Source organism: Crocodylus porosus, unplaced genomic scaffold, assembly GCF_001723895.1.
Source record: "Crocodylus porosus isolate Cpor-Errol unplaced genomic scaffold, CroPor_comp1, whole genome shotgun sequence".
NCBI classification, from domain to species: domain Eukaryota; kingdom Metazoa; phylum Chordata; order Crocodylia; family Crocodylidae; genus Crocodylus; species Crocodylus porosus.
In genome coordinates, this window is record NW_017728938.1 from 3,370,185 (window position 1) to 3,385,368 (window position 15,184).

The following is a 15,184-nucleotide window of genomic DNA, read 5'->3' on the forward strand; positions in this document are numbered from 1 at the left end:
TTGTATAGTGCTTAGCACAATGGATTCTCTACGGCAGGGTTGTCCAACCTTTTTGAATGTGGGGCCGGATCACAAACTTTTTATCACCCAGTGGGCCGGCGAGCCATATTCAAAGACATCACAGGAAGTGGTATCACATCAGGAAGTGATGTCACATGACCTTTGACACTAATGAAGTTGCAGGGGTTGACATGGTGCTGGCTGACATGGCGTGCATGCCTGGTTGACACGGTGCTGCAGAAGCTGGTTGGCTACAACCGGGTTGACCTGGTGCTGGAGAAGCCGCGGGGCCAGGCCGGGGCTAACCTGGGGCCCGCCCAGCCTGCCGGTGCCATGCCCCAGTTGACATGGTGCTGCAGGACCTGCCTGGGCAGAACAGGGTCAGCACGGGCCAGGAAAAGCAGCATGCAGCTGAAGCCGGCTTCCCATGTGCTGCTGGTGACATCACTTCCTGATGTGATACCACTTCCTGTGAAGTCTTTGAATATGGCTCGCCAGCCCACTGGGTGATAAAAAGTTTGTGATGCGGTCCCACATTCAAAAAGGTTGGACACCCCTGACCTAGAGAAACCATTGTGCTAAACACTGTACAACCATACATAACTGAAATGGTCTTGGTGCCTAAGAGCTTACAGCATCTAGCCTCCCCTCTGCATGCATCATTTCACTTCCCAGCTGACCAGGCATGCAGTGAGGTTACCCTCTTCTTCTTTCCAACCAGCCACCATTCCTAACTGGGTTCTCATAGGGCAGGAGGTCAGAATCTTACAGGCTTTATTCTATCAGCACCTCAACAGCAATGTGGCTGTATGGGTACAAGGGAAAATTCAGAAGACTGAATAACTTTCCCCAACTCCCTACTGAACACATTAGTTGTAGTGACTGATCTTGGACCTTCTCCACAGACTTGCTATGTTTGTGGGCTTCCTGAGACAATTATTGCTCTTTTTGAAATCCATCATCATATGTACAAGTGCTCTGGGGTTTCCTGGTTCCCAGTGTCTCTGTTGTCTTCAGGCAGGCAGATGAGCTTGTATCAAAGGAAGCCTTTTCAGTGGTTTCGTGTTTTTTAACGTATTTTTTATTTGTTTTTAAATTTTCTTTCTCAGTAGGCTGCCTTCCCTTAGCCCCTGCCACATTGTGCAGACTGGGGGGAGGATACAGCGATAGGCAAACCACACACACACACACACACACACACACACACACACACACACACACACACACACACACACACACACACACACAAAGAGCCAATCATCAAAGTATCAAAAACAAGGCAGTGATTCGGCCTTGTAAAACTTGTACAAGCATAAAACAACTTGTAAAAACATAAAAAAGGACATTGGCTAAATACATCAGGTTGTACTGTGCCTCAGATGAGCAGCCCCTACAACGAGAGAGGAAAATCCACCAGTTATCTTCAGGTCATCCCTTGGGTCACTGTCTCATTTCCTCTCACAACCCTGACGTCTCTCTCCAAGCACACAAAATCCTGGAAACCCAGCACTGGCTTGTATGGAGAGCTTCGAAAAGTATGCACCAGGTTAAGATTAAACTGCCTGCTATAGTATAAGAACTCAGAAGTAAAAGAAGATGTTATAGAGAGCAGACATTATCTGTCCCCACAGAGCGCCAAGAATTGGGGAGGTAGTGAGATATAATGATAGTGCTCAGGAGGCAGCCTCACCTTCTATGTCATTGCCTGGTTGAACCCACTTTTTTTTTTTGTCCCATCTAGCAGAGCCTCAGGGGCTGATATGATCCATTGTGATTTATTTGCTATGGTGCTGGGGCATGGGGAGGGGCAAAAAGTAATGTTTAAGCTTCATCTTGAAGCCCAGGGTTTTGGACAGGAGTTTTTTGTGAAGCAATTCAAATATGAGTTGTCGGAGGAAGAAGGGAGCCCTGGAGGAGGGTCTGGATGCTGGCATTTCCAATTTAGGATGCAGAATCAACACTAACTTGACTAACTTAAATGTTATTCAGCAGGGAAAACTCCATGAGCAAATTAATTAGAACATAATAAAGCACACATTTCTTATTGAAGGTGCATGATGGTGGCTAACCAGTGCAAAGGGGCTGATAACTGGCAGTCTGGTGGCAACAGTAGAGGGAGAAGAGGGAGTTCTTTCTGTTGGGTGGGCTCATCAAACTGTTTTTCAAAACAAATAAATGCCATAAAATTGTGTGTTATCAATGCAGCTTAGCAGAGCCAGCTCTGAGCCAGGGCGATGACGCCACCACCCCCTTTTTGATTCCCTGAGATAAAGACAATGACAGGAGAACAGCCCTGATAAAACGAGAGCATGTGCCACAGGCACCCCTCTGCCTGCAAATAATCATTGGGAGGCATCTCTTTCTAATTAGTTTATTTAAATATTTGAAAACTTCCTTTTGAAATGGGGAAAGAGGGGACTTATTGTTCCAAGCTTGGCATGTAGAATTCTTTATACAAACTTCCAAGGGAGAGGTACTTTCTCCCAAGAAGTCTTCTAACACTGCTGGCTCAGTGATGCAGCTCTGTAGGGTGCACAGACTGGTATGTGCAGTCTCTGAGATTACACTTTCCAGCCCCTTAGTTTAGGAAGAAAGGAAATATTCCACATGCTATGGAGATGGAGCCTAGATGCCAGAGTTTGGACCCAGGCTCTGATTTGAATCTCAACTTCTCCATAATTCTGGGTGTGTTTGGATGTGGACCTTGGCATGGCCTGTTACAAGGGCAAGCACAAGTAGGTGACATTCAAATCCAGATAGGAATTTAGATCCAAACACCTTTAGACTGAAAAGAAACACCTCTAGAAGAAAAAGAAACAGAAACAATGAACTAGAAGGTGCTTTAAAATATTGTGAAAAGAGAAGCTACCATGGAAATAAATAGTGAAAATAACAATGTTAAACATTCCTGGTGTCACAGCACTCTGAAATTCAAGTAGTGTGCACATGCCACAAACATTTCCTCCGAGCCACTGTCAGTGGTGATTGGAGGTTCAGAGGTTGAATTGTGCCGCATGGTTCATTGGTACAACCAGCTCCTCTGTGGTGTAGGAATGAAATTAGAGGGCAAGGTGAAGGAAGGATGGATGCAGTCTCTGCTGCTGACCAGGTCTTTACTGTGCCGACTTGATGCCACACTTTAGTGGGACAAAAGCACATGGAGGTTCTATTTGGGTTTATTAGTCTTTTTGTCCATCTGTGAAACATCAGCATCACCTCATAGCTGGAAGGGGTATTGTTTCAAATAGTCCCCCATCCGCCTGGGCAGGGGCAGCTGGTCCACTTCAGCTGTTGACTTGTTGATCCGTAGCCGGCACAGGTGCTGTAGGCTGGGGGCATTGTCTTTGCGATTGAGTGGTCGGATCAGTTTCAGGTGTACTGCTGCTGCTCCCATCTCCTTCTGTATGGGGGGCAAGGGCGAGGGAGGTGGATAAGGAACATCATTCTTGCTCTCCATCGTACAGAACATGACATAATGCTGGATAAGACTGACCACATCAGGAAAGGCCAGAATGCGGGGTTTGGAAAGGCAGTTTGAATCAAGCCGGAACTTGCTGTCTGCATATTCAATGCGCACATTGGTTGGCCCCCGGTTGGTCTTGACAGAGAGCGTGAACAGGTAGCTAGGGTGGGTACTGTCTCGTACCAGGAACGTGCCCTCAGGCATCTTCTGGAGGTGCTGCTTGGCCTCACTGGCAGTGATAGACCCCCAGTACCAGCCTGGAAACGAATCCCAGAAAGAGTTCATTAGAAAACTATTACTGCTAACAGGCTCCTTTTATCTTGGAGGCTTTGAAGCCCATTCAAATCAGGGTCTGGGAAAAGGTAAGAATAGGCTTCATGCCTAGAGTTATGGCAGTCAGGCATCACCCACAGCCTTAGGTTTTCATTGTTGTGCTCAGGCTGGAGAAAGGGAGCTTGTTGCTGCAGGTTTGGGACTAAGTAGGTGCATCTATAGGAGACACTATTCTGCAGTAGCACTGTCAGGCACTAACTGCGGCACCTGTTGCTACTGTGCGATCGCTTGTTGCTACTGCGCAGTAGCATCGGGAAAAATTGTGCAGCAACAGTACTGCTCAGTAACGATAGTTTCTGCGCAGTCATTTAGTACTTGCTTATGGAAATATTCAATGACTGCTTGGTAACAACTACGCAGTCTGGTGCTCGTGTAGATGTGGCCAGTGAGAAAGAGGAGTTTGTTCCCATTTCTTTGGATTGAGCTATTAAAGGCAAAGCTCCTGCATATGCCATTAAGGGGCTGCTATGAGACAGAAAGGGTCTTACCAGATTCCCTCAGGTAAGAGAAGGTTTTGGCAATGCACTTCAGATCTTCCTCAGGGTCTCGCATCCGAGGCGAGTTGATCTCCAGAGCAGGTGCCACAAAAGCAGGGGCAGACTCTTCTTGGAAGGCTGTGACGGAGAGAGGTTGCATGACTGGCTCTGACAAATCCACTGCAATGCCTCTGAGAGACAGCCTCCTGCTCTTCTCCTCTGCCAGCAAAGGATGAGGTCTGAAACAAGGGAAAGTCATATTATTTTACCTTGCTTTGCATGATGTTGCATCATCAGCTCAGCATGTGCTGTGCCATGCTATAGCACATTGTGTTCATTCAACAGATCCTTGCTAAGCCTGTATTTCAAATGGAGATAGGTGCAGAAAAATATATCACAGAACTACTGTATCTTGGGAGGGGCAGTAGTTCAAACCTTGTGATGCCAGATGCAAAGTCTAACCATAGGATGTTACATTTTAATATGGGGGTGGGGAGGATATAAGGTACCTAATGACACCCAGTGATCTGAGTTTCACTTACGCTGGTGTAGATGCCTCCATTTACTTTGGTGGAATTATTCTTGATTTATGATAATATAAGAGAAAAACCAAGCCCAACGTGTTTTTTTTCCTTCTCTTGCCCTCTCATTGCAGGGTGATTTGATTTTACTGTGCCTGTTAGAAACTAAAAGTGAGTGTGGGCTGATTTTTTAAATGTCATACTAGTAGACTAATCCTGTTCAAAGTTTTAGCCAGCCCTGGCACAGTACAAACTATAGCATTCATGTAGCATAAAGGAAATTTAATGTAAAGTTTATCACTAAGTGCTTGGTGGGTTTACAGTATCAGATGGATTCTGACATATAGCAGTGTTGTGAGGACCATTGACCAGCAGGGTTACAAATATTTCCAGGGGGCAGTACTGTAGCCTTCTAACAACTAGCAGTAAAGTGCCTTTGTGATCTTACATAATATAAACAGTGGCAAGTCTAGCTCTGTACCATAGGGGTTGCTAAAGGAAGTCATGATCTGCAGTGACATTTCAAGTAGTTGGGGATGGGAGGATAGGAGTTGTCCTTTCAATCAGTATTTAGCCAGGATGAGGGTTTAGCAAGTTCCACTGCAGTGGGCCATGTCCCAAGTTGTGCATCAAGCCAATAAAAGAGTTCCTTTTGTGCCAAACTCATGCCTTGCATCTCCTTGTGCTCTGTGCTGTGGCACTGCCTAATGCTGCAACATATTCCAATGTTATCCCCACCTCATCTAACACTAGGATGAATACTCTGCAACCAGAAAATATAAGATTAATGAGTTTTGAGGGTAATGCAATAAAATCTCCAATTGAAAGCAATCTCATTAAGGTAAGGTTTGTCTGGAACTAACAGAGCTTTAAAAAGGGAGCTGCAGTATCCTCCCCCATTATAAGGAAAAGGATGGAACTAACCAAAATTACTGTGCAATATGGGCACACGTTTACATGTGCATGCCCGTACTGCGCAGTAAATATGGTGACTTATGCCAACATGAACATATTTTGACACCTGCCTCATGCCCAGTTAGTTACTGCACAGTAATGCCCATGTAAACACCTTATTGTGCAGTAACAGAGTGTGTGTGTTGGCTGATTTGGGACAAAGTTTTGTCCCAAGCCAGTTCACACACAGCATTAATCTGCTTTAATGCTTGCACATGTAGAGGCTGACCTATTCCTGCTTACTGTGCAGTAACTTATTGTGCAGTAAATTTAAGATGGCATAAATGCACATGTAGACCTACCCTGTACCAGCTATATCGAGTGGTGCTTAACAGGCATACGTCAGTGTAGATGACGTGGGGCGTGAGGTTATAAACTAATCTTTGTTATCCCACCAGGGCAGACTCCATTCTCTTCAACATGCTGAAACCCAAATGTAACACAGAAGGAGGGATACAAGGAAAACAGAAAAAACACAAGCAACTGGAAAATGATAGGGAAATTTTCCTTTAAGGAAAAGTGCTGCAATCAGAGTTCCATGACAATGGTTTTTTTTAATACGACTACAGAAGAGTGGATAGGAGAAAGATTTATTGGCTCCTAAGTAAATTTAGGCCACCAAAAAAATATGCTTGTTCTTCTGTCACATTGAAGGGGGTATCCTGGCCCCATAAAATGAAATGTTCCACATTCAGAAAGCAGTGTGAGTTGTGTATGAAGTTTGTCTTCACAGTCAGTTCTGGCCTCAGCAATTCCTAGTAGCAGAATCTGACCCATTTGGATTTTGAATTATTTTATTAAATTCTGTCTATTCTTTAAGGCCACACCTAGAAAAACTCTGTGCCTAACTGAAATCTTCACCTATGATCTGTCAGAACGGGTGTCCAAAGCATTTATCTGTGGCTCTTGAAAACAGTGGCTCTGGGTAATATTCACTTCTGTATTTGCTGCTGTAGAGAAGCCCTGGCTTTCTACAAGTAAGTGTCACCTGGCTTAAATTCAGTAGCTTTTATGGGAACTGAAAGTCATATTGTTTTTAAAGGTATTTTAGCACCTAAGTCCCACACAAATGCCTCTATAAATCTGGCCTTGACTGCTCTGTCATGGGAAAGAGAATGATAGGTCTGATTGTTTTCCCTGTATTGTAAGCTGTAATTATTGAACAGTGTAAAGTGGGTGTAAAAATGTAGCTATGGTGGCATATTCTGTTCTGGCTGCATTTTGCAGAGGTGTACAGCCACATTTTGCAGAGGTGACGATGACTTCACACAGTGATAGGTAGGGGGGATTTGGCCAACACTGTAGAGTCCTCATTTGTTCCTCAAAGATAAGGATGGTGCAGCTCAGATTCCAACCCTGCCTCATCTTGTTTCCTCCTAGAAAATTTCCTGATACACCCTTGAACACAGTCTTTCACTTGAAATATTTTCTTATAGCTAGCTGCAGAACTGCTTTGTCTTTCAGACACCTGACTTGAAAAGGAGATTAGGAATTATATAAGGCAGACTGGACAGAAGGAAGAAGCAATTATGATTGAAAATCTCACCCCATCACTAATTACATTAACTGAGCACTTTTTAGCCAGTTCTGCTTCTGTGGTTGTTTGGCTGCCCTGTCTTTTCCCTTGCTTCCTGGAATTCTGTCTCTGAAACTTGAGGACTCATCTTGAAGCCATCAGGGCAAGCTGTTTCCCCTTTCACTAAAGGAAGCCATGTAACCTCTGACTTCACATCCTTTCACATTTTCACCCCATTCGTGAGATAAAGAAAGTCCTGTACATATACAGTCTCTTCTCCACAGTCTCAGTTAGCTCAGGTGAAAAGAAGCCAACACAGTTTGGGGCAGAAGGGTTCACCTACAATGCTCATCATCTTTCTGGCTCACATTCTTTTCCAGGCCTGCAATCCATAGTCAGTAGAGCCCAAACCTCATGTGGTTCCTGTGGCTTTCTTCTTTTGTATAATGGGAAGGGTTAGGAAAGGGTACAAGGAAGGGTTATACTCATTGGACCTTGTCCTATTCTTTGTGTGTGATCCTGCTGTCATCCTCCCTGCAGAAAGGGCCTGGATTTGATAGGGGCTTTAGTGAACATTATGAAATGGGAGGAAGTATTAAAATCCATGGATGGCAGGAGGTCATAAGACTCCTAAATAACAACATAATTAAGGCAAAGGAAAAGATGTAGCCAACGTGGTTCCATGGGGGGAAACTTAAAGAAAGGAGACTGTTGGGGGATCAGAGAGAGCTATACACAGTTAAGTTTCCCTGGGGAAGATAGATAGGGCCACCTTGTTCTGACCTCAACAAGGGGAATAAGAATGGCTCTTGCAGCTAAGGAAATAATGAAAAGAAAATGGCCCCATTATTAGTGGCTAATTAATGTTCATTTAAAAATGGCTGAGCTACTAAGCAGAAGAAAGCAGTTTAGAAGATCAGAAACAAAACGGCTTGTCAAGTGAGCAGCTCCTATGAAGCAGATACAGGATGATGTGGAAAAAGGTGAATTTACAAAGAAGCAGTACATCTAGTTGATATGCATCTTGGGTCCTAAGAAAAACATCACACAAACTTTCTGGCAGTTAACTTTCTGAAGGCAGGAAAGACATGCAACTTTATAGACTAACTGCATTTACCATCTACCCTGCCTTATGACTGATTTCAGACTCAGTTCACTTTCTAAGAAGATCTGGAGAACCAAGAAGGTACAAGAGAAAAAGGCTTTTATGGTCCCAGAGTTAGCTTTCTGGATGCCATTTTGATAAGTCAAACATTGTAGCAACAAGAATCCATACACAGTACTTGGGAACATTTCCCCCCTGAATTCCTTCAGGAGTCTTGTCTGAGTAAGAACAGAATTTAATCCAAAATATTTGAAGTCCTACAAGATAATGAAACCTTGAGCAATAATCAAGTTTATAAAGACCAAACTATGCACAAACATTTCTCCATTTGAATGACAAATTTGGAATTTCCCCATTAAATGACAGATTTTTAGTGTATCAAAGGAATTACGTGACAGCATTTTGGTAAAGCATATATTCATATCTCACAAAACCTAACCTAAAAAACCAGTTTCATTTGGTTTGGCTCGAGCTACTGTCAAAAAGGGCTGAAAACAAGGCTGAAACCGAACAAAGGAAAATTGAGGTTGAATAGCAGGAAAATATTGTTAACAGTGAACACTATTAGATTTTGAATAAACTCTTAGGGGAACTGATGGAAATCCCCATACTTGAGTCACTTAACAGTAGACAGGTCAATAGTATAACATTGTTGGGAAAATCCTCTAGTGGCAGAAGGAATGGTTAAAATGACATCACGATCTGACTAACATGAGCAACGTGCAAAAGTGTCTAATATAATCATGCAGTTTGTGTATTTACATACTCAGATGACCCACAACTGTTGAGAGGAGGCCATGGATTTTTACAGATAGTATCTTTTACATGATAAAATCACCCATCCACAAATATTTGTGGGTACATAAGTGGAGATTGGACACACTGACTTTTTGTAATTTTTTAAAATTTCTAAAATGTACTGTATGCTCAGGTATATTTGTACATACAAGCTACTACGTGCTCTCCACACACACATGTACACCTGTATATATACAAGCTATGTAAAAATTAAAATTCATTCTATATATCCATTTTAATTAGGAACAGAACAAAATTGAAACACCTAAAAAGCTCTTCCTTTGTTTGGTAGTTTGCTTCTTTGGAGACACTATATAGTCCTCCTATCCCCTGCTTCTGTCCTCCCCAGTTGTACATACGGTTTATTGTACAGCACATTTACCATTTTCTCTTAGGTGATTTTTTTTTTCCCCGAGGAGGACCTTGAACACTATGTGATTTCTAAAGTATGGAGAATGTCGAAATAGGGAATCCCATCTGATCACATCCCTCTGGACATAATATATTTAAAAAAAAAAAAAATCAGGCAAGAGAGAGAAATTCTCAACTGGTGTGAATCAACCTATCCCCATTAACTTGAATAGGCTTACAAACAGCTTACATCAGCTAAGAATCCAGTCCAGAGAGTTTATTACAATCATTAATCATTGTTAAGTTTTTAACAATTTAACATACAAGGATTCTTACCCCTGAACACAGAGGATCATGTCACTCCTGAACCAAGGAAAAAGCATTAAGTCTTCAGGGTGGAAAACTGGTTTCGTCTTTTTTCTTGCTCCTTCTTCGTTGCTTCAGAATATAGTACAGAAGATAGAACAAGCCTTTGGTTACGACTTCACAAAAAGGAAGGCTGAACTGCTCCTGCTGAACCCCTTCCACAGCTCTCTGGAGTTTATACGCCGGGAAAAGGCAGGCAGAAAGCAAAGCAGGCTGCCCCAAGAAATACTTTACTGATTGTTCAGCAACTTTAGCTAGAAAAAATGTAGTCAATCCCAGTGCTGTTGAAGATAAGAAAAATATGTTTTACTCTTCTTTACAAAGAAAGAAAAAAAGAAAACTTAAAAAAATAACCACAGGAAAAAGAGAAAATATTGTTAAAGGAGGGAAAAAAACCTCCTTCTGAACGACCTTTAAAATCCTCAACACAGGATTCAAAGCACCCTCTGAAACAATAATAATAAATAGATATTAATAAATAAGACCTCCCTGAATCCAAGGGAGAAGGGAGCTGGGAGAGCAGCAACCTGGTCTAACGTTAGCTCTGAGAGTTATGAAGCTCTGTGAAAAAACCACTAAGTAATCTTTTGTTTGCCCCTTTTAATCTGTTCCAGGAAGTGACGGATTCCTGGAATTGTATTGTATTCACATCACTCCCCCGGCATTAACCAAAAAAAAAAGTATAAATAGATGTGCCCATAATGGATGTCTTGATGTCAGCACTGCACTCCAGGGGACGGGGGGCTAAAATAGCCTCCAGAGTATAGCAAAATCCCCGAAGGGAAAGGCAGAATGTTTAAAGGTCAGGTCAGAGCTGTCAGCTTCTTCCAGGGACCTAACTGAAAAGTTGTAAGTTGTTTTCTGTTTTATAAAGCAGTTGGCTGCTGTCGCTCTCTCTGTTCAAAGAAATACCTTTGATAAATTTCCAAGAACTTTCCAGGAAAACTGGGCAGGACTACAGAGCTCTGCCAATCAGAGCTAACCAGGGCTGGGCTGGCCCTCAAAGTCTTGCCTATCAGAAGTGGATGAGGTTGGGCTGACGCTGGATGCTGCAATGAGGCCCATCCCATAGACACACAGAGAAATGTGCGTGCGCACACACATATACACACGCAGGCAAGCAGAACAGAGGGAGGGGGTTGCAAGCAGCAGCTGCAGTCAGCAGAGGCTTTTTGGGGCCCTATTACTGTGTGGTGAGAGAGGAACTAGAGAGTTATAAAACCTTGCTGACAATTCCCAGAGGGCTGTGTGAAACTAGAGAGTAGTTGTAATGTAATCCCCCTCCTTCCTCCCCCCCCCTTCCAAGTGTCCCACACCTTCACATACCAGCAAATAGCCTATTTAATAAGCCTAACAGGCTGATAGGTACCACAAAGCTGAGGCTGGGGTCAAGGAATTTCCCCTCCTGTACCATCAATTTGCAGCATGAGACTTGCATATTCCTCCTGATATTTCTTAAAAATCAAACATTGTTCATTTCTTCCCCAGCCTTCCAGCATCTGGCCAGACAAGCTGAGATTTCAACACTGTGATCCATGATTTACAAATAGGTTGAGTATGGGTGAAAGGTGCTGGGCTGAGCCTGACAGATGGAGAAAGAAGTCTTTTTTAACGTGTAACCTGGGCGGTACTCCAAGGTCCCCGCTCTCCAATTGAAGGGATCAGAGCAGGTGCACAAGTGCTGTGGGAGGTGTAGGGACTCTCCTCACCCTATAGAGCAGAGCCAGACCACCAATGGGGACTTAACTGTATACCTTTTAATACTGGGCACATAACAGGCATAAATCAGAGGGTATAGTGGACACTACAATGCCCCAAGGGGCAGGATTCAATAAAGGTTGGACACTTACAATCCTTGACAAAAAACAGGGTTAACAAAATATAAAACACGAACAGCAGAACAAACAATACGGGTTGGTGAAATATAAAAAAGGTGCAGAATGTCCAATGACAAGGAACTATAGGGTCTTGGTACCTGGAGGGGGAGAAACACAATGGCCCCTTTCCACTGCAAGAAGGTTTGCTTCTCGTTAACTCACTCACCCCATCACCTCAGCTGTGACTTGAACCCAGATCTCCCATATGGCTGGCAGGAAAGCTGCCACACAGCCACCACTAGTGTAGCCTGCTAGGGGTCTTGACCTTCCCGGAGCCCAGCCTCACCTCAAGCTGCCTGGCATCTGATTGGATGAGCTGGAAGCAGAGCTGGGAACCCCTCAGGTCACTGCTCAGATCCTTGCTGGAGCAGAGGGGAGCTTCTTCTGCTGGCTGCAGGCTCTCCCAAGGGATCCTGGAGCCCAGGGGGAGCCTCTCCTACCGGCTGCACACCACGCTGCTGAGGGTCCCACTGCTGCCTGCAGGTCCTGCTCTTTCAGGCTCTTCTGGGGCACTGCTCCTACCCCACTAGCTCAGCTCTTGCCAGCTCTGTGAAGCTCCTTCCTTGTTGTCCCTCACTGGTCTCTCCTGAGTCAGCCCATGCTGCCCCTTTTATCCCCCTCCAGGTGACCCAAGGGGCCAACTGGGACACGGGGGCAGGGGGTGAGTTTCTGGGGCCTGATCCGTGCGGAAAGGGAATCCCAAGTCCTCCAATCATCTTTTACCCCTTCAAAACCCCTGGGCCAAATCATTACCAGATTGGTGAGAAAAGGGAATCCCAAGTCCTCCAATCACCTTTTGCCCTTTCAAAACCCCTGGGCTAGGTCACTGCCAGCCAGCCGGTCACAAATGCATAAGATAAGTAGAGAAAGATCAAGAGCTGACCAAGCTATTTCTACCTCCTCCTGAGCCAATGTGTGTCAGTCACTGACCTGCAGGAGCAACCTGAGGGAGAAGATGATATGTAGGCCAAGATCCACTGAAATGTAATCCTCGGAACTCCTCTTCATTGTCTGCTGCAGCGAGGAGTTCCTTTTTGACAGAAGGACAGCTGAACACTGGGCACCGGCCTAAGTAAGGTGGCCCAGTGCCCCAGTCATCTGGGAATCTCATAGGAATTTGAAAGCCATCCCAGCCTCCTGGTTGAGATTACAATGGCACTGCTCCCCCTGGCTTGGGCAGGTCACTCTGAATCAAGAGCTGGGTGAGTAATGGAATTTCTTAGATTGGGTTGAATCTGAAACAGAAATATTTCAGGATTTAATTTTTTTTTTTTTTTTTGCAAAACAAAATATTGTATTTGGAGTCAACCCAACATTTTATTTGATTCTAATCAAAATGTTTTTCTTTTTGTTTTAGTTACCTAGCTCTTTTTAACTTTTTTTCATAAAAAGTTAACTTTTAAATGAAAAATACCAATTTCAAATGAAAAGTCAGCATTTTTATTTTTAAAACATTGAAATTGAACATTTGTCATTTTCAAATGAAATGAAATATTTCATTGGCTGAAATAGCTTAATCAGGGATGATCCTGCCTTCAGCAGGGCGTTGACTAAATGACCTCTTGAGGTCCCTTCTAGATCTGCTTTTTTATGATTCTGTGATTTCAAAAATATCCATGCAAAATATTCTGACATTCTACAGATTCTACTCAGGTTTTTGTTTTTTTTACCTGAAGGTTTTCACTAAATTTGACACACATTCATGAATATTTTCAGTTGCCCTTAAATTCATTTTTTCAGTAAATCTATTGTTTGTCACAAAAAAAGTTACTTGGCTTAGCTTCAGACTCTCTCTCCCCTACCTTAGCTATATGGTTACAGGTGGAGAGAAAGAAAACAGAATGAGCATATTGGCAACCCATAAGTGAATGACTTCAGCCTCTTCCCAGCCTGAGCTCTTTGTGTATATCATTCCTCTTGGATCCATTGAAATATTGTGGTTTGGAAATCTCAATGTGAATGCAGACTGGGAGTCCTGATTCTGTACCCCCAGCCATTGCGGGGTCATGTAACACAAGGCTTTGTATTCTTCTGTTTTTAAGTAAGTAACCTTGCTGTGGGACTAATGTTGTCTCTTATCTGTACCTGCCTGATCCTCAGCTTCAGAGGTCAGAAATCTCAGAGGCATGTCAACTTCTTGTAATTGTCACTGTTAGTGTGGACACCTGTCAGTCAGGCAAGGGCTTGTTCTTTTGATGTATCATTCAAGTTGATAATAAAGACATTCAAAAATAATGTTTACTTGGGCCTGACCTGTACTAACTTTTTAGAAGTTCCTCCCTGTCCTCCTAACCAAGACTTCAGAACAACCTAACAAGAAAATGTCTTCAGGGATTTATACTGGCTCTGATATCAACTGAATTTGGATTTTGGGAGTCTAGTCAGTGCTGTGTAGATACGTGTGCAGTACAGAGAGGGTCAGTTAGTTATATGTTTTAGTATTCAGGTTTTGGTTTTAATTCAAGAACATCCCAATAATTTGGGTCACACTTATCCCAGCCTTTTATCGTTGCCTTTTAATTATTTCCCCTCATTCACTAAATAAGGCTTAAGTACAGTTGGCCCTGCTACTTTTGTTGGTGGGGAGGTACGTTCTGCTGTCCAGAATATAGCCCCGTAACTGCTTCTGAAAATCTGAACTCTGTTCCTAGGCTTGTCAGCGTTATTAGAGGATACAAGGGTTGGGTATTATAGACTACACAAGATGCTTAATGCACAGAAAACTAATTCTACTGCACATTAGCACAGTGGGCAAAGCTAATGCACAGTAAATTTAGTCTAATGTGCAGTAGCATCACAAAAAAAAAGTTCATTTGCACTAATGCTCAGTAGCGCTGATTATGGTGCATTAAGTTAGTATCTGTAATTTAATGTGCTGTAATTACGGTACATTAAGGAATGTGTAAATGCACCCAGTGCCAGGTAGGTTGCATCTGTGTTAGGCAACTCACCAATCACTATATGAATTGTTGGTATCAAATTCGAAACAAAATGAGTAGTTCATTTTTTTAATTCCATTAGGAATTGGGTTGGAAAGAGGTTCTAGTGGCTAAGGCACTGGACTGAGAGTCAAGAGGCCTGCATTCTAGGGGTGTGCGAAGTGGGTCCTATTTGATTCGGATTCAGCCTGAATCAGGGACAGTGATTTGATTTGTTGATTCGGATCACTGTTCCCAATTCAATTAGGTTGAATCTGAATCTGAAGATTCGATGTTGGTTCAGAGAATCAGCAATTCGGACATAGACACAGCTTTAAATATTTTTTCTACATACCTTTGAAGTACCAGTATGGCTCATGAACACTGCAATGCTGGGGTGGATGGAGTGTCCCACAGCAGCCCAGGGGGCCCCCCATGTGCTTGGCGGCGAACCCGGAAGTGGACCAGAAGTACTTCCAATCCACTTCTGGGTCTGCTGGGGAGTA

General features: G+C 43.4%; 1 protein-coding gene across 1 annotated transcript; it reads right to left on the minus strand.

Annotated features, from left to right (window-relative positions):
• Window positions 1-1,063: 1,063 nt before the first annotated feature.
• CISH (cytokine inducible SH2 containing protein) lies at window positions 1,064-10,793 on the minus strand. Its single transcript, XM_019547478.1, has 3 exons — window positions 9,854-10,793; window positions 4,285-4,511; window positions 1,064-3,720 (listed from the first exon to the last, which is right to left on the minus strand). The coding sequence occupies exons 1-3, from the start codon at window positions 9,898-9,900 to the stop codon at window positions 3,218-3,220; spliced, it is 777 nt and encodes a 258-aa protein (XP_019403023.1). The 5' UTR covers window positions 9,901-10,793; the 3' UTR covers window positions 1,064-3,217.
• Window positions 10,794-15,184: the final 4,391 nt, after the last annotated feature.

What these genes read in the sequence shown, in the direction of transcription:
- CISH (XM_019547478.1), bottom strand. Translation starts at nt 9,900, where the DNA reads ATGCTTTTTCCTTGGTTCAGGAGTGACATGATCCTCTGTGTTCAGGG. An exon ending in ATGATCCTCTGTGTTCAGGG is followed by an intron (nt 4,512 to 9,853) that starts GTAAGAATCCTT and finishes CCCTTGTTTCAG; the next exon opens with ACCTCATCCTTTGCTGGCAG. An exon ending in CTCTTACCTGAGGGAATCTG is followed by an intron (nt 3,721 to 4,284) that starts GTAAGACCCTTT and finishes ATTCGTTTCCAG; the next exon opens with GCTGGTACTGGGGGTCTATC.